Source organism: Cibotium barometz, chromosome 20 (genome assembly GCF_041138505.1).
Source record: "Cibotium barometz isolate CiBa-2024 chromosome 20, ASM4113850v1, whole genome shotgun sequence".
Taxonomy (NCBI): domain Eukaryota; kingdom Viridiplantae; phylum Streptophyta; class Polypodiopsida; order Cyatheales; family Cibotiaceae; genus Cibotium; species Cibotium barometz.
In genome coordinates, this window is record NC_141065.1 from 3,666,052 (window position 1) to 3,692,361 (window position 26,310).

Consider the following 26,310-nt stretch of genomic DNA (forward strand, 5'->3'; position numbering starts at 1 on the left):
GTCAGTTGGGGGTGCTGTCAAGTTCTTTGAGGTTCTTAGGCAAGGATTTTGAAGATATCTGAGGCTGGAGGACATTTTAGGAGGCTGGAGGACAAATAACTGACTGGGTTCAGCAGCAGGAATCTGATTTAGATTACAGTCAACAACTGACCAGCTAGCTAAGTGTCAGCTAAGAGCTTTTTTTGGTCAGCTGAGGTGTTACGAGTGAAGATCAGAGTTGTGGAAGGTCAGATCTAGATCTAACATGGGAGGACAGCTGGAGGAGTCAGCTAAATAGATTGGTACTCTGGATTTGTGTTTTGCTGGTGTTGTGGTGCTAGTTGCAAGTGTTCCCCCTACCGTAGTGTGTTCAGACGAGCTATAGAGGCAGACTCCCCCAACGCATCAACGTTTAGCTATTTTTGAATGTGCATAATAACAGCAAGCATATATTTATTGCATGCTTGTCAATGAAGAGGCAAGAGCTATGTCAATGCTGTACATATGACCTTCAAAAGACGGTGCCTCCTCCCAAGGATGAAGATGATTGCACTCATTTATCACCAGAAAGGCTCCTTGCAACACGATGGGATTTCAGTAGACTCTAAAATTAAGCTTAAGACAAAGTATGAGACCTTCTAAAAAGTGGTTTTCAATTCTGGAGAAACTCCCCTTTTACGTTGCCAATGCTTTTGGGGAAAAAAAAAACAAATGATGTTTCGAGGTATGTTTTAAAAAGTATCATGTTGAATTATTTCTTTTCCATAGCATCTCAAGAAGGATAATATGTTTCTTTCTTTCTTTCTTTCCAGGAAAGAAAACCTTCCCCCCTCCAAAACCCGAGGGATGTGTGATCCCTTGAGAGATCCTCATAGAGTATACAAACTCATAATGTATAAAGATATGTTTCACAACAAGGTGGTAAATCCTCAAGTAGTTCTTAAGAAGGGCATTGCATCTAAGTAAATAGTATTAACCTATGTAAACTCTCCAATTCATTATAAGTCACGTTATCAGCGTACACACATGTATAAGTTGAATGACTTTGCATACACACATGCACATGAACAAACATGCACACATGGATGGCTATACAAATTGAGACATTAATCTGAAGTCCTTGTTATCTGAACCGATTAGAAATACTTGTTTGCTTTTTAACCCTTCTCTTTTGTTTAGTCGTCCAAACTCTGCTTTTCCAATCCAAAACACAACGTGCCATGTTTCTATAAGGAGACATTAATCTCTAATCCTTATTGTCTGAAACCATTAGGAATACTTCTTTGCTTTTTAACTCCTCTTTTTTTTAGTCGCCCAAACTCTTCTTTCTAGATAATTTTCCAATCCACAACACATCGTGCCATGTTTCTACAAGGACTCTTAATCATCTCATATTAAAACAGTAAAAAGTCATGCAAAGAGAGGAAGAATTTTAACCAAAACTAAGAGTCCTAGTGACCCTTGGGCCAAAACGCACCTAGAGAGATGCTGATTGAGTACATTGTTTAATTTCTTCCCAAATCCCGGAACTACACCAGCTCTGCTGTCATCCTCAAGAGTTTTCCATTCCTTCAATCAGAGAAACCATCTGAGTCCAAATATTACCGGCTTGACGCCAAGGACAAAGAACCACAACTTAATATTACAAAACATGCTATTCAGTGCAAAGATTGAGCGCCCATGTTAGGAGTACCCTCAAAAACACTCAACTCTAGACCTGATTTGCAACATAGTGAAATCCATGCTCACAAATCCAGGATCGAAAGATAACTTGGAAGAGAATACCTCATTTGCAGCCAACTCCATCAACTTCTCATTTGCAATCTCTTCACAGCGAACCGTGGCAACCATCACCTGTAAACACATGGAAAAAGAAAGAATCTTACAGATTAACAGAAAAACAGAGGTTAAATGAGCTTATGCGAAGCAAAAGAACCCAGCAGATGTAGAACCTTATGAGCGGGCAAATCAAGATCTTTGTTCTCCTTGATTACTTTCCAGATCTCTTGTGTGCTGAAAGGGAAACCTGACCCAGGCACGACAGCCCTTCTGTCTCCAGCAAGGCCACCAGGTGCGATTGAATTCATGAAGCATTGTCGCAGATCCGAAACCTGTATCAAAGAAAAAACAAAGACGTCTACTCAGTGATCAGACAGGACAGAGATTTGACATAAGGGACTATTTAACCTGAAATCTTACCTGCTGTATAAACTGCTCTTCCTTTTCCTCATAGCTAGACAAGGCAGTGACTTCAACCTGACACAGATGAACATTTCATTATCTTCAATTAGAACCAAAAACACCAAAATATTTACTCTTTAATGATGTACGCATATATAAGCTTACATTAAAAAACTCGCTTATCGGAGTAGTTTTGTGCTTGGTGGGCTTGGGAACAGAATCCCAAATCTGAATGAGCAAGCAAGCATCAGTTAGTGTCAATCAAAAGACACCTTAAAACAAGCTCTTCAAAGCAAGAAAAAGGGGCTCACTTTCTGAACATCCTCTCGTAGGATGTGTTCCAATACCTCTAATGGAGTCTGGTCCATGCAAAAGTCAATAGAATGTACAAATCTTTATCAAGCTGAGAAATTTCAAGTTCCAGAAGTGTGACCAAACAGAATGTCTTGATACATACTTTGGTCTTGTCACGGATGACAAATAACAAAGTTGACTTGCGAGGGGTGAACAGCCGCATCATCACCTATCCATGAAACCCAAAAGCATTCAGAAATGCAACCGTAGACCTAGCAAGTGAAAATGTACAAGTTTTCATCACTAGAAAGATAAAAGGGAGAGGAGGAAACACAAAAGAGAGTATTTCTGAAAACACAAGCTAGCTTTTACAAACTCAAAAGCAGTATGATGGAAGAGTGTATTGACACCTGGAAAACAGTTTTCAAGAGTGGTTTGTTAGCTGCTTGTTCACGACCGATGTCATGGCACCACCTGAGGCATCATCAAGACAGATCTATTGGCCTTCTTTGTCCAACAGGGGATTAAAAGAAAAAATAAGCAATGAACAACATGCATACTGAGTTTACATGTTTATCAAGACAATGTCTGAAACAGCCAGGGCGAAAAGTGCACTCTGCTTTTCGAAAGCGGTCTCGTCCTGCACAAAGATTATTTGCATGTCAGAGTTACTTTCTATTAAAGAATTCTCTCACATATACATGTTCAATGCCACAAACAGCCACTGCAAAACAGGCACTTAAAGTTCTGCCATGATAGAAACTACTAATATGATACCAAAAAAAACCACTAACTACGATACAAAGGCCCTATAACAACTGAATGAGGAATCAATTGCACACAAGCACTAGCCAACGATTTGTGTTCATTAAACTGTGGCAATCAATTCAGCCAGTGCCAATCATTGAAACTAATATATATTGTCTTCTTACGATAGATATCCACCTCTCTAAACAGGGAAACCTATGTACCAAATTCATTGCTCTGATGCCACTGTTACAATCCCAAGACAAATTCATACTACCACTAGCAAACATTGTAGCAAAATACCCAACCCAATGTCACGATTTGGTCCTGACCCTTGGGCTCTATGCCAATGAAATTGGATGTCCACAAGACATTGAACAAGCTAAGATAATGGGAGATTTCCATTGCATTAAAAGTGTATTATGCATACACATGCATTAAAAGTGTATCATGCATGTGTGCAAGCTTGACTTAGAGATTTCATAGTTGAATGATTTGTATTTTTGTGAATGCCTACGTTGTCGTGGCTAACCCTGACAGGCCGGGGATGCCCACCTGCTAGCGACAATTTTGAAGGATTTATAAGCAAGAGTGTTCACACACACTTATTATGTGTGTGAACACCTTTAATTTGGGCACCAAGCACTTATGGCAGTTGGTTACCCTTTGTCACCAGCCTGGACATTTCCCAGTATGGTGGACTCTAGGACGTCTAAATATTTGGAAAGTACAAGCTTTGGGAATAGGGGATTATCCTGGAATACAAAGGATCACAATCCTAAATTTAGGAGTTGCTATTTTTGGCCCGACTCCGATGGAAATTCTGTTCACATCATTACATTTGTAATTGAGCAAATACCAAGAGTTGCCAAAGTACCTATGACAAATGGGCTACCAATTGGGATATTAATAGAGAGAGTTTATGGAGAGAGTTTATGGGTGGACCCATCTCTTAGATTGGGACATGTGGCAAGAAAGTGGATAAAAGTGAGACAAGTGGCCTCACACTTGTCCACCAATCAGCAACGCAACAATCCCCCTCTTGCTCAGAAAACTCCCAAGATCTTCAAAGAGCCTAGGGCTCTGATACCATGTCAGAATGCGCAGCGGAAGACTAACGCACGTAGGAGACGCATCACCATCGAGCTCCACGAACACCCCCAACGGGCCCTGCAGCATCCCTCCACTGGGCTCCCATCTCTTGGTGAGCTGCCACCCAAAACACTGGCCGGAGGAGATGATTATGACAAGTGCCACTCCAGCCTATATGTGGCTCTTCAACTTTCCATGCTTCCACTTGTGGGATAATACAAGGCACCTTCTAGCCATAGATCACACGCTCAAAATCGCCAACCTTCCAACAATAGCAACCATATAGATCAAGCACATCAATACTTTCCTCAAACACACTCAAGAAAACATACCATTTTCTCCTTGCAAAGATACAAGGGTAAGGCATTCAAAAATCCCATGTAACAATCTTGCAAGAAAAAGAAAGGAATACTTGGCTTTTCTTGGCCAGTCCGTCATAAAGCCCAATAGATATACGTATCTCCATACAGGTTGTCTTGAGCTTGATGAAATGATCCATGATATCAATATAGAAGTGAATACCTATCAAGCATAATACCAATTCAATGCTTCCAAGATAGATTCCACGAATCCACGAATCCATAGACCATGTTGACTTATGCTCATGCTCTTGATGCATGATTGCTCCCATGAGTGGATAGGTTGACCGTACTTAACTACACGAATAGTGAGTGTTTATACCCCAACATGATCGTCTTCACACAAGAGTGTGAAAGAGCCAATGCTCTGATACCAATGTAACTTCTGGAGGGCTCGGGGGTTTCGCAAAACAAGGACCACGTCACTAGAGCCTCAGGAAGACTTCCCGACGCTTCCGCATACGATTAGAACCACCCTAAGGCTTCCCCCACTTCTTCCTGTGAGGGCACTAATCTTTCCCATCCCCATGGGTCTTCAGGGTGCCGTATGCCATAGAAAAACTCAGCAATAGAGCTGGTACAATAGGTACAATGGCCGTACAATAGGTACACCGATTGGTACAATGCTACAATGGCTGGTACAACAAGTATAGTGCTTGGTATAGCAAGTACAAGTGTTGGTACGGCAAGTACAATGGCTGGAAATCATAATGCAATGATTAAATTGTTGGAATGCACAGTGGAAAATGAGAACTGCTGAGATAAACAAAACGCAGAAGTGTAGACAGAGAGAAGCTGTATAAACTCTGCTATATACACGAAGATCCGATACAAAAGGAAGTGGGGGAGCAAGGGTGGTACCACCCTACAGTGCTGGTCAGCCAGCCCAAAAACAGCCGATAGGCTGAATGAATGTCCGCGACTGGGTGAGAGCCAGTTGGCCAGCACAAGTACAGTCAGCCAGGACAAAAATCATAGTCGGCCAGCACAAAATGAGTTGGCCAGCAACAGAGGGAGTCGGCCACAACAAGACAGCCCCTGCAACCCAAAAACAGGGAAAAAAGACATGAAAAAATGGGGAGAACTCCTGGGCGGGCACACCCACAACAAAGGCCCTCATTGAGTAATGTGTACAGACGGGAGATGACTGCTAACATAAATACCCTTGCCTTCAGTATTTCTTCGCGATGGAAGCCTTCAAAACAATCCCCAACAGCTAGTATACTTCATTTGCAGCCTTCAAGAGATGACTGCTAACATAAATACCCTTGCCTTCAGTATTTCTTCGTGATGGAAGCCTTCAAAACAATCCCCAACAGCAGGTATACTTCATTTGCAGCCTTCAAGAGAGAGAAATAGGGCAGCCAGCATTAGGGCAGCCTGTAGGCTGTAATGGTGGTAGAGAGCCATAACCTTGGAGTAGAGATCCACCAAGAATAGAGAGGAGTTGCCAACATGGTAGAGTCTAGTTTGCAGCATTAGAACCGCTTCCAAATGAAGAGAGAGGGCTCCAATGTACAGATTTTGGCCTCCCATGAGCTAAAATGGCAAGAGAAGGCTATAATGACAAGTGGAGAGCCATACAATAGCTATTAGGGACTGTTCGGGAAGAGAAGTAGCAAGAGGAAGGCAGGCTAAGTTGCTGGACAGCCACTTGTAGGTTAAAAGTTTTTTTTCCCCACCCACCCACCCTTTTCAGTTACATCCCTGCGATGGCAGATTTGTTGGAGCTGGCTGAGAAGCATGTGAAGATCCCAACTCTCCCCACGTTCCCAGTAGACCGTCAGTTGGACGGGAATAATTACGGCATCTGGAAGGTTAATGGAGTCATATGACCTTGCTGATTTCATCGTTATCGGGGTTCCACGACCGAAAGCAGAGGAAGGGGAGTTACTGTCAACGAAGAAGGACCGTGAGGCACAAACACAGATGTGGGATCGTGTCAACGCCAGGGTCCGGTCATTTATCTTCCGATTCAGGCTGCCCAATAGGCCACCCATGTGCAGAGTTCTCCTCCTCGAAGGCTGGGCATGCCTTTTTGGGACCAAGTATGCCTTTTTGGGAGCATGTGATTTCTCTATGCATAGGAATCTCTGAAGTCGACCAGAGATAATGCTTTTTGACACCCCGAACTGCATGCTTCTGTGCTTCCTTCTTGTGCACCCCTTCCCTCATCAACTCTCACCTGTCATAAGTATTCATCCCACTATCTATTGCCCATACACTCTCTACAAGTGCTCTTTTTTCTTAACTGATTTACGGCCAAGTATATGTATTATGGACACCTCAATTTCTTCTGTGGAGGTACATGGAACCTCGCCGACCTCCCCCGCAGAGACTTAACCATACCTACTTCTCCTGTACAAGGTGGTGACATTGTTCAACCCAATATACCACAGCTATTCCCTTAACATGTGGGACAGCCTTTACTGGCAATACAGAAAGGTGTCGATCCCAATTTTCTTCAATCTCAATTTGTTGCTCCATTATTCTCAACATGCGGGCTATGTGCCAATTTTCTTCAAGCTCAGTTTGTTGCTCCACTATTCTCAACATGCGGGCTATGTGCAACCTCCTCTACCTACTGCACAGCCACCACAAGTGAGCCAACCTGCACCCCTCTTAGGGGGTTTGTACTACTCACTCATGTTTTATGTTTAGGAGATCCACAAGGTCGTAACAGGCTGGCCACCAAAAGCATCCACATGTACCCCTAAAGTTGTTTGTTGTTTGACCATGAAGTAGGGGATGCAAAGATCTCAGCAACCGTGCAAGAAATTAAAGAGTGTAGAAAGTTAAAGATGGACATTAAGAGTGGGTGGAGGGTGTTACCCTCATACACACACATCAGATTTGTCAAAGAACAAGCAAACACATAGATATGACAAAAAACTCGTGCTTTTTCCATAGATACGCACAATTGTGAAAACCATATGAGCATACCTAACCATAGTTCACCTTTGACTTGACTCCGTCTTCCACCCTAACTGTCCCATACTACTAGACCTTGGAAAGGAAGCCCACAAATTAGAACCCAGAATATCCCGGCAGTGGATTTTCTCCTCTCCTCTCGTAGTATCTGAGCTTAGTTCCAACAAGTCTAGCTCTTAGGCATTAAATAAAAAGGAAACACACATACATTGGCATCTAGCTCACAGCCCATTCACAAAGCCATTCATGCTCACCCCCAAGCACAAGGGGATAGTAACATCCAAGACATGGCTCCACGTGCGAAGTCCCTAGCGTCCCATACTGCTAGTACACACCCATCAGATGTAAGCACCGAGTAGTCTCATTGCCTTAAGTGCAGGTTTGAGGAGCTCTATAACATGCAGAAGCTTCGGGGGAGATCGGTAACTTCAATGCTCAAAAATCAACACACTTGTCGCGACGAAATTAACACACAAAACTGAATGTAGATGTGCATAAAAATAGAGAGAGAGAGAGAGAGAGAGAGAGAGAGAGAGAGAGAAATGAAATGAAATGATATATTAACGTCTTCAAAAGGCCAAAATGACCTATGAGACCAAAAAGGTTACAACAATTGGTGGATCTGATACAATGTCTCTGTAAGAAAAGCTAAAACAACTAAACAACTAACTAAAACTGAAACAACAACTATGAGGAAAAGTAAGGTACTAGGAGCTCCTAATGGATAACATCTGGGAAGGAAAACTCCACCAACAAAGGTAAGCATCATATACATCACTATCCAAAGATGTCTCTCATTGGTCGATGGCGGATATCCTCAATGTCCTCCATGGTGCGTACTCTAACTGGACATCTCCCATGCCATGCTAGTATGGTCCTGCTCCTCTGTTGTAGTCTCCGCTAGTGTCGAGAGAGAGACAGAGAGGGGGGGGGCAGAGGACACAGTATTGGGTCCCGAATACCCTCTGTAGGGCCCCCACCACGAATGGCGTATTTGCTTTTATTAGAATGATGCAAAATTGAAAATAAAAGACTGCACCTGAACCTTCTTAGCTGAGGATAATCCTCTGCTCTTGACCTTCAGAATCCACCCTTGCATTAACTCCTCCTTGGCTGTCTTGGCCCCTTGAGTAGCTTCAGCACTTGGTGAAATATGAGATAATTGGAACTGAAATATACCTTGGTTATTTATACCCCTTCAGTATGCTGGTCGGCTGGTTAACTTTCTCTCCACAACCTATTTATCTAGCATTAAATGCTGTTTTTTTGTGTGTTCACACTGGGGCTGTCTGGCCACTTGCACAGGCTGCTGGACAACCTGTGGCCGCCTGCAGTCCAGGCTGCCCAATGGGCTAGCCAACACTTTGGGCTGGCCGACAGCCTGCCAGCCCCTCCTGGGCTGGTGGGCAAGGGCCATGGGCCCCCTTGGGGTGGCCTAAGGCCTACCAACTGCCCAACCATGGGGCATAATGCCCTTTCTGGGGTAGCACTAATGGATGCCCCCTTCTACCTGCAAATCCTACCTGTCTACATAGCGGTTTGGCATCCAGTGTCATACCAGATACATAGAACCGCTGACATCATTCTAGAGAGAGACTCTCAATGCGGACTCGCACTGATTCATGTGCAGGACAATGCACACCTGACCTTGGACGCATGTGCACGACAATGCACACCTGACCTCGGACGATTGGAGTGGAACCCTGGCTAGCTTGTCTCGGACTGGGATCACATGGGACCAGTTTTCCACCCCAAGTCTTGCACCTTCTGTACAGATATGTCTACGTGGCATCCAAGTGCGGGATGCACGTGGCATCCCCTTTTGCTTAAATTGATGGAAGCTGCATAGCCTCCAAATAATCCGTCAATAACACTAGATAGTCGTCGAAAAACTCTTTGTCAAGCCATACCGTTTCGTGGGTCCCTCGGTCCTAAAACTTTGTGAGGAACTGTCTTTGTCGTCGACCTGAGCCATGCTAGAAGCGGTGCAAAAGGATTATTCTGGAACCATAACTTCACCTTCATCAATGATATCTGGTTCCGCTTGGTCTTTCACTTCTAAAGGGATCGGACCTACATATGGTTTTAACCAACTGACATGGAACACGTCGTGCATAGTCCAACTCGGAGGTAGCTTCAACTTCATTGAAACCTCATTAATCTTTCTTTGGATGGGAAAAGGTCCGAAGCTCTTGAATGACAACTTTGGACATCGCTTGCCCACCTGTTTCAACCTTTGCTTCATAATCCAAAGATACACCCAATCATCTTCCGAAAACTTCACGTCACTTCGATCTTTGTTGGCCTGTCGAGTGTAGGCCTCCTGCGCTTTAGCCAACCTATCTTTTACTGACTCCAAAATCTCCTGGTAAGACTACGTCAATCTATTCGCTTCAGGTACTAAAGACGAGGTCCTAGTCAATAGCAACTGGAATGGTGTCCAAACGCTGCCTCATATGGAGTCTTGCCAATAGCTAAAGAAAAAGAATCATTCAAAACAGCTTGAACTAAAGGCAAATATGATTCCCACTTACCTTGCTAATCGTGGACATAACACTTCAGCACATCAAAGGCCAATTTGTTGTAGATTTCTGTCTGGCTGTCAGTCTGTGGGTGAAATGCACTAGAAAAATTCAATTTAGTACCAAAGTTATAAAACAATGCCCTCCAAAAATGACTAGTAAACTTGGCATCTCGGTCTGACACTATGGTCCTAGGAATCCCGCCAATCGGGTACCAATGCCGAATGAACAAATGGGTAATATCTTTAGCGATCACATTGGCCCTGCATGGAATAAGCATGAAAAATTTGCTAAATCTATCAACTATAGTTAAGCACTGGGTATTACACTGTTAAGGGTGAAAAAGTATAAGTCGCCCAACGGCCAGCAGAATAACTAATCAAGATCAAGAATCAGTTACAGTCGGGCAAGATGGGGATGGTGAGCCGAGGAGCTGGATATGAAAGGAAAGAGAATCGAAGAATGAAGGGCGGAAGCCCTGTTGCGCAAGAAAGCAAGTGTAATCCCATGTGTGTAGTGGGGGTATGTGAGTGTGGTGGCCATGGTGCGCCACTGTAATTACTTGCTGAATTAGGCACTGATATCTTTATATAAGTTATCTGGTTGGTCTAGGTAAGTGTCTGTATGGTCTCTGGACTGGTATAGCCAGGGAGCTATTACCAGGGTTGGCTAACTCAGAGCTCCTCAGTCCAGTTCAGTGACTGACGAAGCAAGTTCAACATTGGCGATCCTGCTGGGAAAAGGCTCAACAGGAGTCCCAACTATGGAAGACCAGCCAGACAACCATGCAGGGCCAAGGACAGGAATTAGGAGACTAACAAGAGGAACCAGGAAGAGGACGCTGGAAGAGACTGAGGAGGTGGTTAGACTTCAAGCAGGACATTCCCAGGAGCCTGCAGACCTAATGGATTCAGATTCTGGAAATGAGTAGGCAGACCAGCTGAATCAACGGGACGGACAGGATCAGAGACTCCAGGACCAAGGAAGAAAGGTAACGAAGGACCAGAAGTTAAGGATGCCAGAATTCAAAGGTAAAAAAGGTAGAGATCCTCAGGTCCATGTCCAGGCTTTTGAAAGCTGGGCAGTGGTCAGGGAATTGCCCAGAGCCGACTGGAAGGTCTGTTTTCCTCGGACGTTGCGGGGAGCAGCACAAAAATGGTACTTCAATTACCCTCCAGCAAAGCTACCAACTTACAAGCAAATGTCGACAGCCTTGATACGAAGGTTTAAAGATGAGAAATCAGACGAGGAGCTGCTCAGTCAGCTAGGAAAAATCAAGCAGAAGAAGGCCAGTGTGCGACAGTTTGTGGAAGAGATTAAAGATCCGGCCAGACAATTGTCATCACCACCAGGAAACAAGTGTCTGAGGGCCTGGTTTATTAATGGCACATCACTAAAAGGAGTGGCCAAAAATAAAATTACGAACCCCACCAAGACCTTTGAAGAACAAGTAGAGAGAGCAGTGAAGATGGAACGAAAGGGACCCAAATGTCAGAGGGTAGAAAGTTCCAGTTCTTCAAGTTCTTCGTCAGATAGTAGCTCAGAGGAGGAGCTAGTAGAGAAAACCAAAGACTGGCAACATGAGTTGAAGATGATCAAGAAGAAAATCGGGGAGTTATCAGGTGTCAGAGCAATGATGCCGAAAAAAGGGGAAAAATGGTGCATTCACTGCAGGGAAAGTGATCATTCCACTAGTGAATGCATCAAATGCGACTACTGTGAACGAAGAGGGCATGTCTGGAAAGAGTGCCCTAGCAGACTGTCGGCTCCAGCTGTTAGAATTGCGGCACCAGTGAGTCAGGCGTCTGCTGAACCACCTGTGGGACAGACCTCAAGTCAACCGCATAGGTATTACAGGCCTTAGTACACAAACAATTACCCAAGAGCTCCACCAAGGAAGCTGATCTGCTGGAGGTGCCATAAGGAGGGCCATTTTGCCAGAGACTGTCCAGAGGTACTGGCTCATCAGCCAAATTCAAATGTTAACCTAGTGCAGCCAGAGGTGGCAGCAGTTACACGAGCACAACTTAGGGGATTGCCCAAGTCACCTCAGCGCACTCAGATCAACCCAGTAGAGAGGTGGCAAAAACTGAAGCAGGAAGCAGCTCAAATCACCAAGGACTTGAAGAAGAAAAGACCACTACTAATGGAGCCCCATGAGGCTCAGGTCCAGGAAATTTCAGAAAAAAGGGAACCAAAACGCAAAAATCTGGTGTGGGTAAGGAAGCCGGCCCTGACGAAGGGAAAAGACATAGTGGAATCAAAAGAGTCAAAAGATGAGCACTCGGAGGATCAGTAGGAGGACGGAAATTCTGAATCTGGAAAAGCCAACTCAAGTCAGCTTGGGAAACAGTGGCTGATCGAGTGATCAAACTCTCGCTGGAACTGTCCAAGTTGGTTCAAGTAGTACCAGCAGTGGAAGAACTATTGGAACAGGAAGATCAGAAAACACTGGAAGCTAGTGGAGAAAGCAACTCTCGATGGGGGAGCTGGTGTCAATATAATGTCTGAAAAGGTCAGGAAGCACCTCGGGATGCAAAGCAAACCTGCACCTTTCAAGTTGAGAATGGCCAACCAGACCATATCTGAACCTCTGGGAATGGTGGAAAATGTGCCTATCAGGATAGCAGGGGTTAAATTTGAAGCATCATTTTTGATCTTGGAAGTTGGCGACTCATATGACATGCTGCTGGGAAGACCTTGGCTAAGAGCAGCAAGGGCAGTACATGACTGGGGCAAGGATGAGTTAACCATGAAACTGGGCACCAAGGAAGTGACCATATCAACTTCGACAACCAGGGTGCCTAAAGCTAGTAGACCAGGAGACATTTTTGTCTCAGAACCTGATGAGCTCTGGGAAAAATTAACTGCCAGCAACATTGTCCCAGTAGCAACCCTGGATTTAAACTGGTAGCTGCTGCTGAACTGAAGCTGGCAGCTCAGCAGAAAATGTTCCCAGCTCACTTTCAAACTCAGGGAGAGGGCCTCCGCCAAGTGACTATACAAGCTAGCCAGGAGGTGATTGGGGACGAGGTGGAAGAAATACTGATAAGAGGAGATGAGAAAAGGACAGTGAGAGTGAACCGGCTACTTCCAGAGGTATTTAAAAAAGCACTCTCTGAACTGTTCCAGGAGTTTGAGGACGTATTTGCCTGGGATCATACTGAACTAAAAGGGATAGATCCCAGGGTGTGCCAGCACAAGATAGTACTGAAAGCGGATGCCAGACCAATAAGAATGCAAAGGTACAGAATGAACCCAAATTATGCTAAGAGGGTCAAAGAGGAATTGGATGCCTTGCTGAAGGCTGGGTTCATTGTTGAAGTTGAGAGTAGTGACTGGCTATTCCCCATAGTGGTGGTCCCAAAGAAAAACGGAAAGTTGAGAATTTGTGTGGATTTCAGAAAGCTTAATGAGCAAACTATCAAGGATCCTTTCCCGTTGCCATTTACTAACACCATGTTAGACCAGATTGCTGGGTTTGAAATGTACAGCTTCGTTGATGGTTACAGTGGGTATAATCAGATTAGTTTGGCACCTGGGGACAGGGAAAAGACATCCTTTATCACTGAGTGGGGAGCGTTCATGTTTTTGGTGATGCCCTTCGGACTGTGCAATGCTCCAGCAACATTCCAGAGAGCAATGATGGCTATTTTCTCTGAATATCTGCAAAAATTCATGGCCATATTTGTTGATGATTTTATTGTCTACTCCAATACAGATCAACATCTGGAATGTTTGCGACTAATGCTCAATAGGTGCAGGGAGAAGAGAGTTTGCTTGAATCCGTTCAAATGCTTGTTTGGGGCATACAGAGGAACAGTGCTGGGGCATGTGGTGTCCAGGAAAGGGATTGAGATGTCAGAAGATAAGGTAAAAGCAATCCTGGAAGCAGTACCACCAACAAATCCAAGTGAGGTAGCCAGTTTCCTGGGATATGTAAACTTCTACAGAAGATTTGTGAACAAACTGGCTGAACTGGTAGCTCCCATGTATGCGCTGACTAAGAAGGAGGCGACGTTTTGCTGGGATCAAGAGTGCCAGGAAGGGTTTGAAGCCATTAAACGAATAGTCTTTGAGAAACCAATTTTAAGGCAACCTAAATGGGACCAGATATTTCATGTTCATGCAATTGCCTCAGGCATGGCTCTGGAAGGGGAGACAGATTTTTCCAGTTTAATATGCAAGTAGAAGGTTCTCCCAGGCAGAGCAAGCATACACGGTACACCACAACTGAGCGAGAGGCTCTGGGCATGGTCTTTTCAGTACAGAAATTCCGCCATTACTTACTGGGGAATTTCTTTGTCTTTTATGTCGACCATCAAGCTCTGTTGTATTTAATTAATAAGGTGGTTATTCAAGGAAGATTGTCCAGGTGGATGCTGCTGCTTCAAGAATATGACTTCAAAATCATCCACAAGCCGGGCAAAAATCATTTTGGAGCTGACTTTCTGTCCAGGGCGACACCTGCTGAGGAAGCGATCAGCATTCAGGACGACCTTCCTGATGCTGCCCTGTTCATACTGGAGCTGGATACAGATGGCTCGGAGATCGCGGAATATTTACGCACTGGTGAGCTACCAGCTGAATGGCCCATGAGAAGAAAAAGGGCACTGATTATAAGGGCCAGGAACTACACCTGGGCAGCTGGTGCGTTGTACAAGCTGGGGAAGGATGGGATACTGAGACGGTGTGTCTCATCCAGTGAGAGAGGAGTGCTACTGGAAGGAGCCCATGAGGATGAGGCTGGGGGCCATATGTCAGGGGAAGTCACGGCCAGGAAGTTGCTTCAGGCAGGCTACTGGTGGGACTCAATGTTCAAGGATTCCCAGGAGTGGGTCAAAAGGTGTGATGTGTGCCAGAGAATGGGGAAGCCATTACTGAACGATATGGGACCATTACACAGTATACAACCCTTGGCTCCTTTCATGAAATGGGGAATTGATTTCATGGGGCCATTCAAAAACTCTGGGAAACATAAGTACATAATAGCTGCAAATGATTATGTGACGAAGTGGGTTGAGGCAAAAGCATTAACGGACAACACAGCCAGGAAGACAGCTGATTTCTTATACGAATATATCATCACCAGATATGGCTGTCCTCTGGAATTGGTCAGTGATCAAGGGACCCACTTCCTGAATGAAACGGTAGCTGCTTTGACTGAAGTGTTCCAGACCAAGCATCGCAAGGCAACGACTTATTATCCCAGATGCAACGGTCAGGCAGAAAGCACGAATAAAACACTGAAAAGGATACTAACTAAGATGGCGCAAACGAGCAAGGGGTCCTGGGACATGCATCTACATTCAGCGCTCTGGGCTTACAGGACAGCCTTCAAGGTGACTACAAAGCAAACCCCCTTCAGATTGGCATTTGGGCAGGAAGCAATCGTCCCGTTTGAATTTACCATCCCTGCCCTGAGAACTTCAGTTCAATATCAAATAGATCCTAATACCAATCTGAAGGAAAGATTACTGGAATTAGAAAAACTGGATGAGCAAAGGTAAAGAGCGCTATGGGAGCAGGAGATTGCTCAGAAGAGGATGAAAGCGTACCATGATCGCGGCCTGAAGAAAAGAGACTTCAAAGAGGGCGATTTGGTACTGTGGTACCCTGGCAAGCTAGATGGGAAAAGAAACAATCTAACTACAGGCTGGACTGGACCCTATGAAATACTGAGAATGTATGAAAATGGTTCAGTCCAACTGAGAGACCTGAAGGGGTTGGAATTTCCTGAGCGGGTCAACATAGGAAAAATCAGGAAATATCAAGTAAGACATCAAGATCAGGAGATCCCTGAAACTCATCAGGAAGCACAAACTGATCACCCCAGAACAAAAGGATCAGGCCAGATGACAGCTGAACTGGAAACTGAGCAGAATGAACAAAAGAGGATCAGGCCACACCTGGCTCCTGGGTCTCCAAGGATTACCAGGCAAAAAAAGTCCCAGAGCTCGATGATGCAGACAAAGCTGAGTTTGAAGCAGCGGAACTCTACACTCTGTACAGAGTCATGCAAAAACAGGTGGATGAGGAGATAGCTGCAGAAGCAGTTAGAAACTATGACAAGGACATGCATCAGACCTGCATCAAAGGGGTCACAATTCCAGTATCAAAGGAAAGTCTGAAGCAACACTTAGGGGTACGAGACAAGTTAGCAGGGAAGAGCTGGACACCAGAAATGGTTGTCCAGTATCCAGGCGAAACTGAAGAAGAGGTAGCAAAAAGGAAAAAGGGAGCCCAGGGAGTGCCCACCCAGAGCCTGAACGAACACCAGAGGCTGATGAAGTTTGTAGCTCAAGCAGTCTGCCTCAAAAAGGATGACAAGTATCTCTCAGAGCAGGTATTCATGGAGGCAGCAAGGGTTTTTGAGGGAGGCCAGTGCGACTCGGCCAGGATGCTGGAAAAGGCCATGACCACTTAGATGGTGGCAGTGAAAGAGAAAGGGCAAAAACTATATACCTGTGCACCCATCTGGCAAGAGCTGTACGAGCAAATGGCGAAGGGCTCTAAGGGGAAGAAAAGGCCCAGTGAAACGTTGAGTGTCAGGGATTCAAAAAAAGCCAGGATAGAAGGCCAACCATCAGGGCAGGAGACCAGCCAGGAAGAGCCCAGTTCCTCCCAGACACCAAAGAAGGGGGCCCTGGCACTAATGCACAGCGTTAGGAAGGCGGCAGCCAGCCAGTCTCAGGGGTCAGCTGAAGATAAACTTAAAGGTCTACTGGGCACACTGGTGAAGCCTGCCTCAACCCCCAGGCAAATAATCAGCCCGATTCCAACACTTCAGGCACATGCTAGCTCAAGTGTTCTTCCTGAGCCTCAGGGCCCATCAGAAAACCAGCAACCAGCTAGCCAAAGCACCCTACCAACAACATCTGCTCAGACTGGCACACTGATGTTGGAGAAGGTTTGGGAAGAACAACAAAGAAGTTTGGAACTGCCATTAGCCACCATAAGGATGAAGGCCTTAGAACCATCGGTAGGCTTGCCATTCCCAACTATGCCAGTACTATCTATCCGGGACGAGGCAAGACCTCAGTATCAACTGGAGGCCAACCTGAGGGCAACAATGATAGCCATAAACACAATGGCTCTTCAGGTGAAGCATGAAAAAGCCAGTCTGGATATGGATGTTCAATGGCTAGCAGAAAAACTTCTGAAGGAAATAATAGAAGTGAATCGACCTGCTTATGGCTCCTGGCTAGCCACTGCTTACTGGTGCACTCAACTGGCTAGGGTCAGAGTCAGAAGCAATCCTTATGTGGTGGAGGACACCAAGGATGGGAAACGCCGACGCCAACGACTGCACCTGTTCGAGAAAATGAGGGCACCAGAGATCTGCAAAATTCAGAAGCCCAGTGACAGTGCAGTGGAGCAAGCTGAGGACGAAGAAAGGGAGAGGGGAGAGCCGTATGATCAGCAGGAGATTCAGGGGCTCCACCCAGACCATGAGCAGAACTTAATGAAAATCATATCTCAGTCCAGAGCCAACCGGGGGAGAAGAAATTGACAGTCAGCTCAGTTCAAGAAAAGGGAGAAGAGTGTTAAGGGTGAAAAAGTATAGGTCGCCCAACGGCCAGCAGAATAACTAATCAAGATCAAGAATCAGTTACAGTCGGGCAAGATGGGGATGGTGAGCCGAGGAGCTGGATATAAAAGGAAAGAGAATCGAAGAATGAAGGGCGGAAGCCCTGTTGCGCAAGAAAGCAAGTGTAATCCCATGTGTGTAGTGGGGGTGTGTGAGTGTGGTGGCCATGGTGCGCCACTGTAATTACTTGCTGAATTAGGCACTGATATCTTTATATAAGTTATCTGGTTGGTCTGGGTAAGAGTCTGTCTGGTCTCTGGACTAGTATAGCCAGGGAGCTATTACCAGGGTTGGCTAACTCAGAGCTCCTCAGTCCAGTTCAGTGACTGACGAAGCAAGTTCAACATACACTTACCCAAACTGGAAGGCAAATTTGTGACAAAATCCATCGAAATATCTTGGAAAGGTCCCTCACGAATTGGCAAGGGTTGTAACAACTCTATCTTCTTCCCACAAGGGGCTTTCACCTTTTGACAAATATCACAGTGATGTACATATGAAAACACATCTCGCCTCATCTTTGGCCAATAATATTGCCGTTCCAACTTCTCCAAAGTCCAATTCATGCCCCTATGACCACCAGTAATGGCGTCATGGGCGTCATGGAGAAGAGCTGCCCTGAATGACTTCATGACACACAGTCGGCCTTTGTAAAAAAGCCAACCCTCGCGTATCCAAAAGTGGCATAGTCCAATGGCATCCAATGCCTGTTCCCACTATGTACCGAATTCCTCGGAATCCGCGTACACGTGCTTCATGTCGTCTAGTCCCGTACCAACAAAGTCGAGTCTAGTGGTCTGAATCAAAGTTACCTCTCCCTTCCTGCTCAAAGCATCAGCCACTGGATTGGCCTTTCTTGGAAGGTACTCAATCATACCACCAAATTGCTGGAATATCTGGCTCCAGCGGTGCTGTCGGTCACCCCACTGTGCACTTGGCATTGTCTAAATCCAGAGTAATGCCTGATGGTCAATGCGAACCTCAAAGGGCCATAAAGAAAATGTTTCCAATGTTTCAAGACGTGTATAATTGCGAGGAGTTCTCGATCGTAGACTGAGTAATTCTTTTATGCGGGCTGTAACTTATGAGACATATAAGCTACTGGATGACCATTCTGTTGTAATACACCTCCAATTGCGATGTTACTTGCATCGGTGATCACTTGAAATGGCTCATCCCACGAGGCAAGTGCTAGACAAGGTGCCTCTAACAAAGCTACCTTGAGGTTCTTGAATGCCTCCAACGCTCGTGGAGTCATTCGAATCCATTGCCTTCTTGTCTTGACACCCTTTCGCAGATCGGTGAGATCCGCCGAGAGGTCAGAAAACTTGTCTATGTGGGTGGAGTATGCCTGGCATATACCCACAAAAGATCTGATGTCATAAGCAATCTGTGGTACTTCCCAATTGACAATCTCGACCACCTTGGCCGGATCAAGTCAAATGCCTTCTGCACTAATTATATATCCAAGGTAATGAACCTCGAACAAATAAATCAGCTAACAAGGTTAAGGTTCAGTATTTTATTTTCAGTTTTGCATCATTCTAATAAAAGCAAATACACCATTCGTGGTGGGGACCCTACGAGGATATTTGGGACCCAATACTGTGTCCTCTGCTCCCTCTCTCTCTCTCTCTATTTTTCTGCACATCTACATTCAGTTTTGTGCGTTAATTTCGTCGCGACAAGTGTGTTGATTTCTGACCATTGAAGTTACCGATCTCCCCGACGCTTCCGCATGTTACAGTGGTATCAGAGCCTACTTCAAGTGTAAAGATTCAGCAAGAAGCTAGAAATTTTCTCACTCGTGTGGTTGGTTTTCAGACTCCGGTGGACCACCCCTTTCGGAGTGACTCCTGTCCCTTGAAGGACGGTTGGTTTTCAGCCTTAGGAAGCCTCCGGAAGTCTCCCGCACACATAGTGGATGGTTAGATTGCGCTCCGAAAAGGAGGTGCATTTTCCTGCTTTTTTTGGATGACATACTAGTATTTTCAGCTACGGTTAAGTAGCATGACATTGATGTGGAGAAAGTCTTAAAGTTGTTGGAAAGCAACGAGCTCTATGTCAATGAGAAGAAACCCTTGCGTTAACTCCTCCTTGGCTGTCCTGGCCCCTTGAGTAGCTTCAGCACTTGGTGAAATATGAGATAATTGGAACTGAAATATACCTTGGTTATTTATACCCCTTCAGTATGCTGGTCGGCTGGTTAACTTTCCCTCCACGACCTGTTTATCTAGCATTAAATGCTGCTTTTATATGTGTGTTCACACTGGGGCTGTCTGGCCACTTGCGCAGGCTGCTAGACAGCCTGCTAGGCTCTGGCCGCCTGCAGTCCAGGCTGCCCAATGGGCTAGCCAACACTTTGGGCTGGCCCAAGGCAAGTTGGCTGCCTGGCCAAGCCCCTTGGGCTGGCCGACAGCCTGCCCAGCCTCTCCTGGGCTGGTGGGCAAGGGCCATGGGCCCCCTTGGGGTGGCCTAAGGCCCCCTGCCCAACCATGGGGCATAATGCCCTTTCTGGGGTAGCACTAATGGATGCCCCCTTCTACCTGCAAATCCTACCTGCCTACACAGCGGTTTGGCATCCGGTGTCATACCAGATACACAGACCCACTGACATCATTCTAGAGGGAGACTCTCAACACGGGCTAGCACTGATTCATGTACAGGACAATGCACACCTGACCTTGGACGCATGTGCAAGACAATGCACACTTGACCTCGGACGACTAGAGTGGAACCCTGGCTGACTCATCCCGGACTGGGGCTCACATGGGACCAATTTTCCACCCCACGTACTGCACCATCTGTACAGATATGTCTACGTGGCATCCAAGTGCGTGATGCACGTGACAAGCTATCCCTCAAACTGACTCATAAAGTTACTTATATAGGCCTCCTATAAACTAGAAGCACATGTCTTATAAAAGCTAATAACCCCCACTTAAGATGCCTAACCCCTAGGCTATGGTTAACCTAACCTGAAGGTCTTAACCTCGATTAGGCTTGGGACGTGGCAGCACCACTGTCTACGGACAGATTTCTAGACCATCTACAGGCTGGGGCTTCTGTGCGTGCCTACAGGCAAGGGAAATTTGACTGATGCAAGATCTCTAACGGGAGGGGGGGGGGGGGAAGGTCATCTAAGCAAGTGTAGACAAGTTCATGCTAGTAAACACAATTTGATGACACTAACTAGCTTGGTTCAAAAGATGTAAGGCAAACTCAAGGCATATGTTTCACCAATTTTCTTGACTTTACTTAAAATACAATGAGATTCTCAAACTTGAAAAACTTAAACTTTTACAACATGAAGGGTTAAGTATCACCTCTCCTCTTTCTCGCCCATCCGTGCCTTCAAGGTCCATTATCAATGTTTGTGGTTGAATTTCTTTTGCTCTTGCAAGCCATATTCCTTGTGTGGTTTGGCTCCTGTTGCATACGCACATTAGAAACCAGTACCTCTCTTAAAATAAAATGGGCCAACTAAAAAATGGAAATTTAAACAAAATCATAAATGAGCACAACTTTCAGAAACAAACCTTCCTTTGAATGCATCCATCTCCCTGAAGTTTGTGCCAAACAAATGATTTAATAATGTACTCTTACCTGTCAAACAATAGAAAGAAAAGCCATTAACAGGTGTATTGACACACACATTCATATGTGTGTGCATATATGTATTGATACATGTATGATTATATGTGTGTATACATATATATATGATTATATGTGTGTATACATATACATATAAAACACATATACCAACAGATAGTTCAAGTAAATTTCCCAAACTCCACAAAAATCAAAGTGGATCTTGACTCCATAAGAGTCTACTCACAGAGCAGCAAAACATCAACTGCATCATGCATAGCATAGACTACCTGTTATGGCATCCCCACTCTCAAGTCATTAACACACACGAGTAGGTGCAGAGATGCCACCTTAAAAGACAAATCTTCATAGATAAACCATTGAACTGAGTTTTTTAGAGGTAAAGGACGGGCTCAACCATGATGAAAGTTAGCACTAAAGAGAACAAACATGCACGCATGCACGCACACACACACACGAATCAAAGCTAAGCATCTCTAAAGTTGCATTCTTTTCTGAACGAAGTATTTACTTACCACTACTCTGAGGACCCATTATGGATACTACAGCATAAGAAAGTCCACATTCTGATAGTTTGACAGTTTTCACAAAAGAATCGAGGCCAGATTCATTGAAATTGCCCTGTCCGTCAATTAACTGAATTGAAGGTGGCCGTTCTCCACCCATGACTGCAATTTAACCTGCAGATAATCTATATAAATCCATTTAAACCAGGTAAAACAACCTTTTTTTTTAATCAACATACAAAACAAAAATCTTCAAAACCCTGCCGTTAAAATGTACTCTAGAAAAGCAAAATACACTATACATGCCATCTTCACTTTACACAGTCTGCCAGCAAACAATACTAAAGCGGCCATTCTGTGTGCGTGCTTGAAATCCCCTTTTTTTTTTTTGCCATTTATTCAACATGATGACAGCAAACGGCCAGTGGACTAGGGGGTCTACACATCTCTCATACCCGTCATGCCTCTTGGAGAATCTAAAAACAGGAAGGGGATGGTTGAACGTGGACGAGCAATAGTGCCCGCCGTCAATCTCAAGGTCTTGTCCGCCCATCCCACACTGATGTGTAAAGCCCCTAAGTCTCAAATGAAAAGAGGAAAAATCCCCTTAGCCTTTCGTGATGCATTTTGTGTGCTGTCTCGTGTTCTTCGCACTACAGCATCATAGCTGCTCAGCCCCCCAGCAAAAATCCTTTCTCTTAATGATACCCAGTGCTTTCTTCTATGTGCATCTCACCCAACCAAATCCTAGAGATACATAGCACTTGTACCTTATTCCATTTGAATCCAATCCAGATAAGCCATCATAAGAGAAGAGACATTCACTGCTTGGGTGTAATTGGAGTGTTTCTAGTAAGGGCCTTTGCACATTATCCCTAAGCATGGGATGGGTACACACTTGGACAGAAAAATACCCCACAAAACGCAATCATTCGTGTAACAAAAATGCATTTATTTATGTAAAACAAACACGAAGTCCCTCAAATACAAGGCATTTGGGCTATGCAAATCTCTTCCTTAACCACTAGTTTATGGTGGGAAATAGGGGGAAACACATCTTATGTGTTTGAATGAAACAAATAAATGGGCATTATCTTCACTGCAAGGCCAAGACGTCACAGCCTCAGTGAACATCCTATTCTTTTAAAATGAGATTTTGGTAAGGTCTTAGAGTCTTAGGCGAGTGTGCACAATGCGTTGTTTACCTAAAAAAAATAAGATACTGGAAGGCCCATAGACAGCTTTGGTATATGTGTATTCAACTCAAAGAAGGAAGGCCCACATTGATCCTTGTGTTTAAATCATAAATTTGCTCACTCTGCACGGTATGCTAATCCGCCATTTATGTTAATGCTTTTGTTCTCCACCTAATCAACCCTTAATCATTGCTTATGGTCAAGCTGATCAAGTGCCTAGCTTCAACCTCGCAAGATGAAGCGCCCATTACAGGCTTATCCCCCAGAAAAGAACGGATCAACCTAGCAGATTAACTGAATCAAGAAAAAAAAACAGAAAACCAACAAGAAAAAGCAGAGACCTGTAAGCGAATCGAGGTAGGAGTGGAGAGATCAAATGATGTTGATGCGATCCTCAAAGGCCCAGAGAGAGATCTGAAAGGAAGAACGAATGTTTTTGTACATGCGTTTTCTAAAAGCGATGCTTATGTGGCACCATTTGGCTTCCATAAGCAACCAAAATGCCCTTCAATCAATTGATAAATAAAAATTAAGCAATCAATAGATTAATTGAAAAAAGGAAGAAATTAAAACCAATAAATTAAAAAATATTTATTACTAAAGTAGATTAAATCATCTCAAAAAAGCAGTACAATAGATTTTTAAAAATATTATTATTTATTTAATTTATTGTTGCGAGAGAGGTTATTGAATTGTTTCTTTTGTGACAAAAGGTGCCTCTACATTAAAGCTGCTTTAATAACTTTAGTAAGCTTTCCCCTTCATGTCTTACTTAAAATTTGGATAAAATCTTAAGTGAAACAAAAGTAGAACCATGCAAATTTTAGCAAACCCTAGCTCTCAAGTTAAAAAAAAGTAGTTACCATAGCCTTGGTGTGAATGTTAATATCTAACATGCAGTTTAAAATCAACCCTACCACTATTTTGCAATTTCAATTGAACCATGGTCCTTTACATAGCAAAGATGTTTAGCAAAGCCTAGTTCTTAATTTAAAAAACATTAATTATAATAGCCTTTGTGTAAATGTTGGTATTTCAGCCCACGAGCGTGAGTTGAGTTGGTAGAACGGTTGGGTTCCAGCAGCGAGAGGACCCGGGTTCGATGCCATCAGGGGGCTACGCGACGTGGGTATGTGTGTGTTCGAATATATATATCGATCTCCCTCACACAAATGTTGGTACTTTAGAGAGAACCCTAGTCCTTCAAATATGCAAGCTAGTTGTTAGCTTGAAATTCAAGTGAACCTTACTTCTAAAGATATAAATGTTCACTATTAGCTTTTAGCTAAGGTGCAGCCACGAGACCCTTAGATATGAACATTGGTTATTAATGTGAAAATTTGTCAAAACCCTTACCCTTGAACCATGAAAGTGTGATAATTTGTCAAAACCCTCACCCTTGAATCGTGAAAGTTTTACCACTAGAGTAAGAGGTATATAATGGAACTTTAGCCACCCAACATAGATTATCCTTTCTAAAAGCACCCTATAAAGTATACTTTTTTAACTTCAATCAATGCCAGTGTTTTGAAAGTCTGTCTTACATGTTGCTTTAACGCTAAAAATTCGAATCACAAGCAAGCACCCTCCTTTTCACATTTCTTTAAATGAATTAAATTCACAAAACCCAAGAACACCTTACCTTGCTTTTTAGATGAACTTAACAAAAAAGCTACCTTAAACTTACATACCAACATAAGATCTTCCTTTGCTAGGGTGCTTTTCAGACTATACATCGAATAACGAGGGTCGTGGAGGAAGCCTAACCCTCCACCACTTTACTTTTGACTAAATTATCATGGAAAGGATTCTAACCAATGAGTATCTTGTGGAGAGCACCATTATTCACCAAAACAGGTTGATCATATTATAAAAGTCCAAACAAAACAAAAGGAAGAGAAATTTTCACCCTCTACAACCACGAAGATGATGAAAGTTGTATATAGGATCCAAAACTTGAGACTCCTTCAAAACTATAAGAAGATAGTGCATTGAAGTATTACTTAGTTAATTATTTAAACATTAGGAAAGTCATTTGCCAAAACATCTCTAACATTTTTCTTATTTAGCACAACCCTTGAATCTTTTTGTTAATATGTCACTAATCTAAAACATTATTTTAGAGAAATAGTATAGCACAAGGGAGTAAATTAATCTCTCTTTTTTTTAATATCATATCAAATACTTTTTCCAAGAAAACGTAAAATCAAAGTGTCAACATTAAATATCTTGAATGCATGTGTAGAAATAACTTTTTTGAAAGAGTGCCATTACAAAACCCAAAAAAGGTCCTTCATAAATCCTTATTAGCATATTCAACTGATTTTTTTATTTTAAAAAGGGATTAGTGAAGGAACATAAATTGGACCATGCCTCACTACCATCAATGTGACCTTAATAAGAGAGCCTCTAATTATCACAAATGTGTGACAAAAAATACATGCATAAAAAGATGTTGATAAGTTGCATTAGCTCAAGGGCTTATGTTTTTTTAATGCATAGAAGATAAAATCATTTTACTCATAAGTCTGATGAAGAGGTTATGATTGATGATAATGTAATTGTTGATACTAAATTTGATGAAAATTTAAGGAGCCATGACGTTGATACCAATGTTGATGAATAAAGATTTAATGCATGGAACATAAAATCAATTTATTCATAAATTTCACGAAGAGGTTATGAGTGATGCTGACGCAATTGTTGATAATAACAAGGTTGATGAAAACTTTGGGACCTGTGATTTTCTCAAATAATCTTGCAATATAGCACGATAGAGTGTAAAATGAAAGCTTGAAACTTTTTGAAACCAATCCCTTTTTCTTGAAGAGAGAGAGAGAGAGAGAGAGAGAGAGAGAGAGAGAGAGAGAGAGAGAGAGAGAGAGATTTATTACCTTCTATGGAAGGCCAAGTGCAAAGTGGTACAAATGTATACATGTTATAAAAAATACAAGATGCCCAAGCATCCCTCTTGAAAGTAGATAAAATGGAATAAAAATTGCGGATGCATCCCTTGAAATGGAATGGAAATGGTGGATGCCATACCTTGGTCCTTTTTTTTGGCATGTTTTCCTCTTAGAGGATCATGAGGCTAAGACCATCGTATTACAAAGGTGCCTAAGAATTTTATCTTACAAAGGGCTGTATGCTAGTCTAGGAGTGCACCTACGGAGCCTGAGAATCTTATCTTACAAGAGGGTTTATGTTAGTCTAGGGGTGCACCTAAAGAGCATGTCTTTGATTTCTCTTTTCCCCCTTGTGATCTCCTTATTGGTGGGATGTGGTTCCATAGATTTTTAG

The 26,310-nt window shown here is 43.7% G+C and overlaps 1 protein-coding gene across 2 annotated transcripts in view; it reads right to left on the minus strand.

The window, feature by feature from the left end:
* LOC147627455 (protein ROOT HAIR DEFECTIVE 3-like) overlaps positions 1–23,667 on the minus strand; it is a 53,754-nt gene extending 30,087 nt beyond the window's left edge. The window contains exons 1-13 of one of the 2 annotated variants that reach the window (XM_086814353.1): positions 23,352–23,667; positions 21,824–21,988; positions 21,236–21,302; positions 21,023–21,125; positions 3,024–3,094; positions 2,865–2,928; positions 2,618–2,683; positions 2,472–2,519; positions 2,326–2,388; positions 2,179–2,235; positions 1,932–2,090; positions 1,765–1,833; positions 1,457–1,548 (exon numbers count right to left, since the gene is read on the minus strand). In XM_086814353.1, the coding sequence (XP_086670479.1) occupies positions 1,457–1,548; positions 1,765–1,833; positions 1,932–2,090; positions 2,179–2,235; positions 2,326–2,388; positions 2,472–2,519; positions 2,618–2,683; positions 2,865–2,928; positions 3,024–3,094; positions 21,023–21,125; positions 21,236–21,302; positions 21,824–21,974 (1,010 nt within the window). In that variant the 5' untranslated portion in view covers positions 21,975–21,988; positions 23,352–23,667. Of the gene's footprint in view, positions 1–1,456; positions 1,549–1,764; positions 1,834–1,931; positions 2,091–2,178; positions 2,236–2,325; positions 2,389–2,471; positions 2,520–2,617; positions 2,684–2,864; positions 2,929–3,023; positions 3,095–21,022; positions 21,126–21,235; positions 21,303–21,823; positions 22,000–23,351 lie in introns of both variants that reach the window. The other variant, XM_086814352.1, reaches the window with a different exon arrangement.
* Between the last annotated feature and the right edge of the window lie 2,643 nt (positions 23,668–26,310).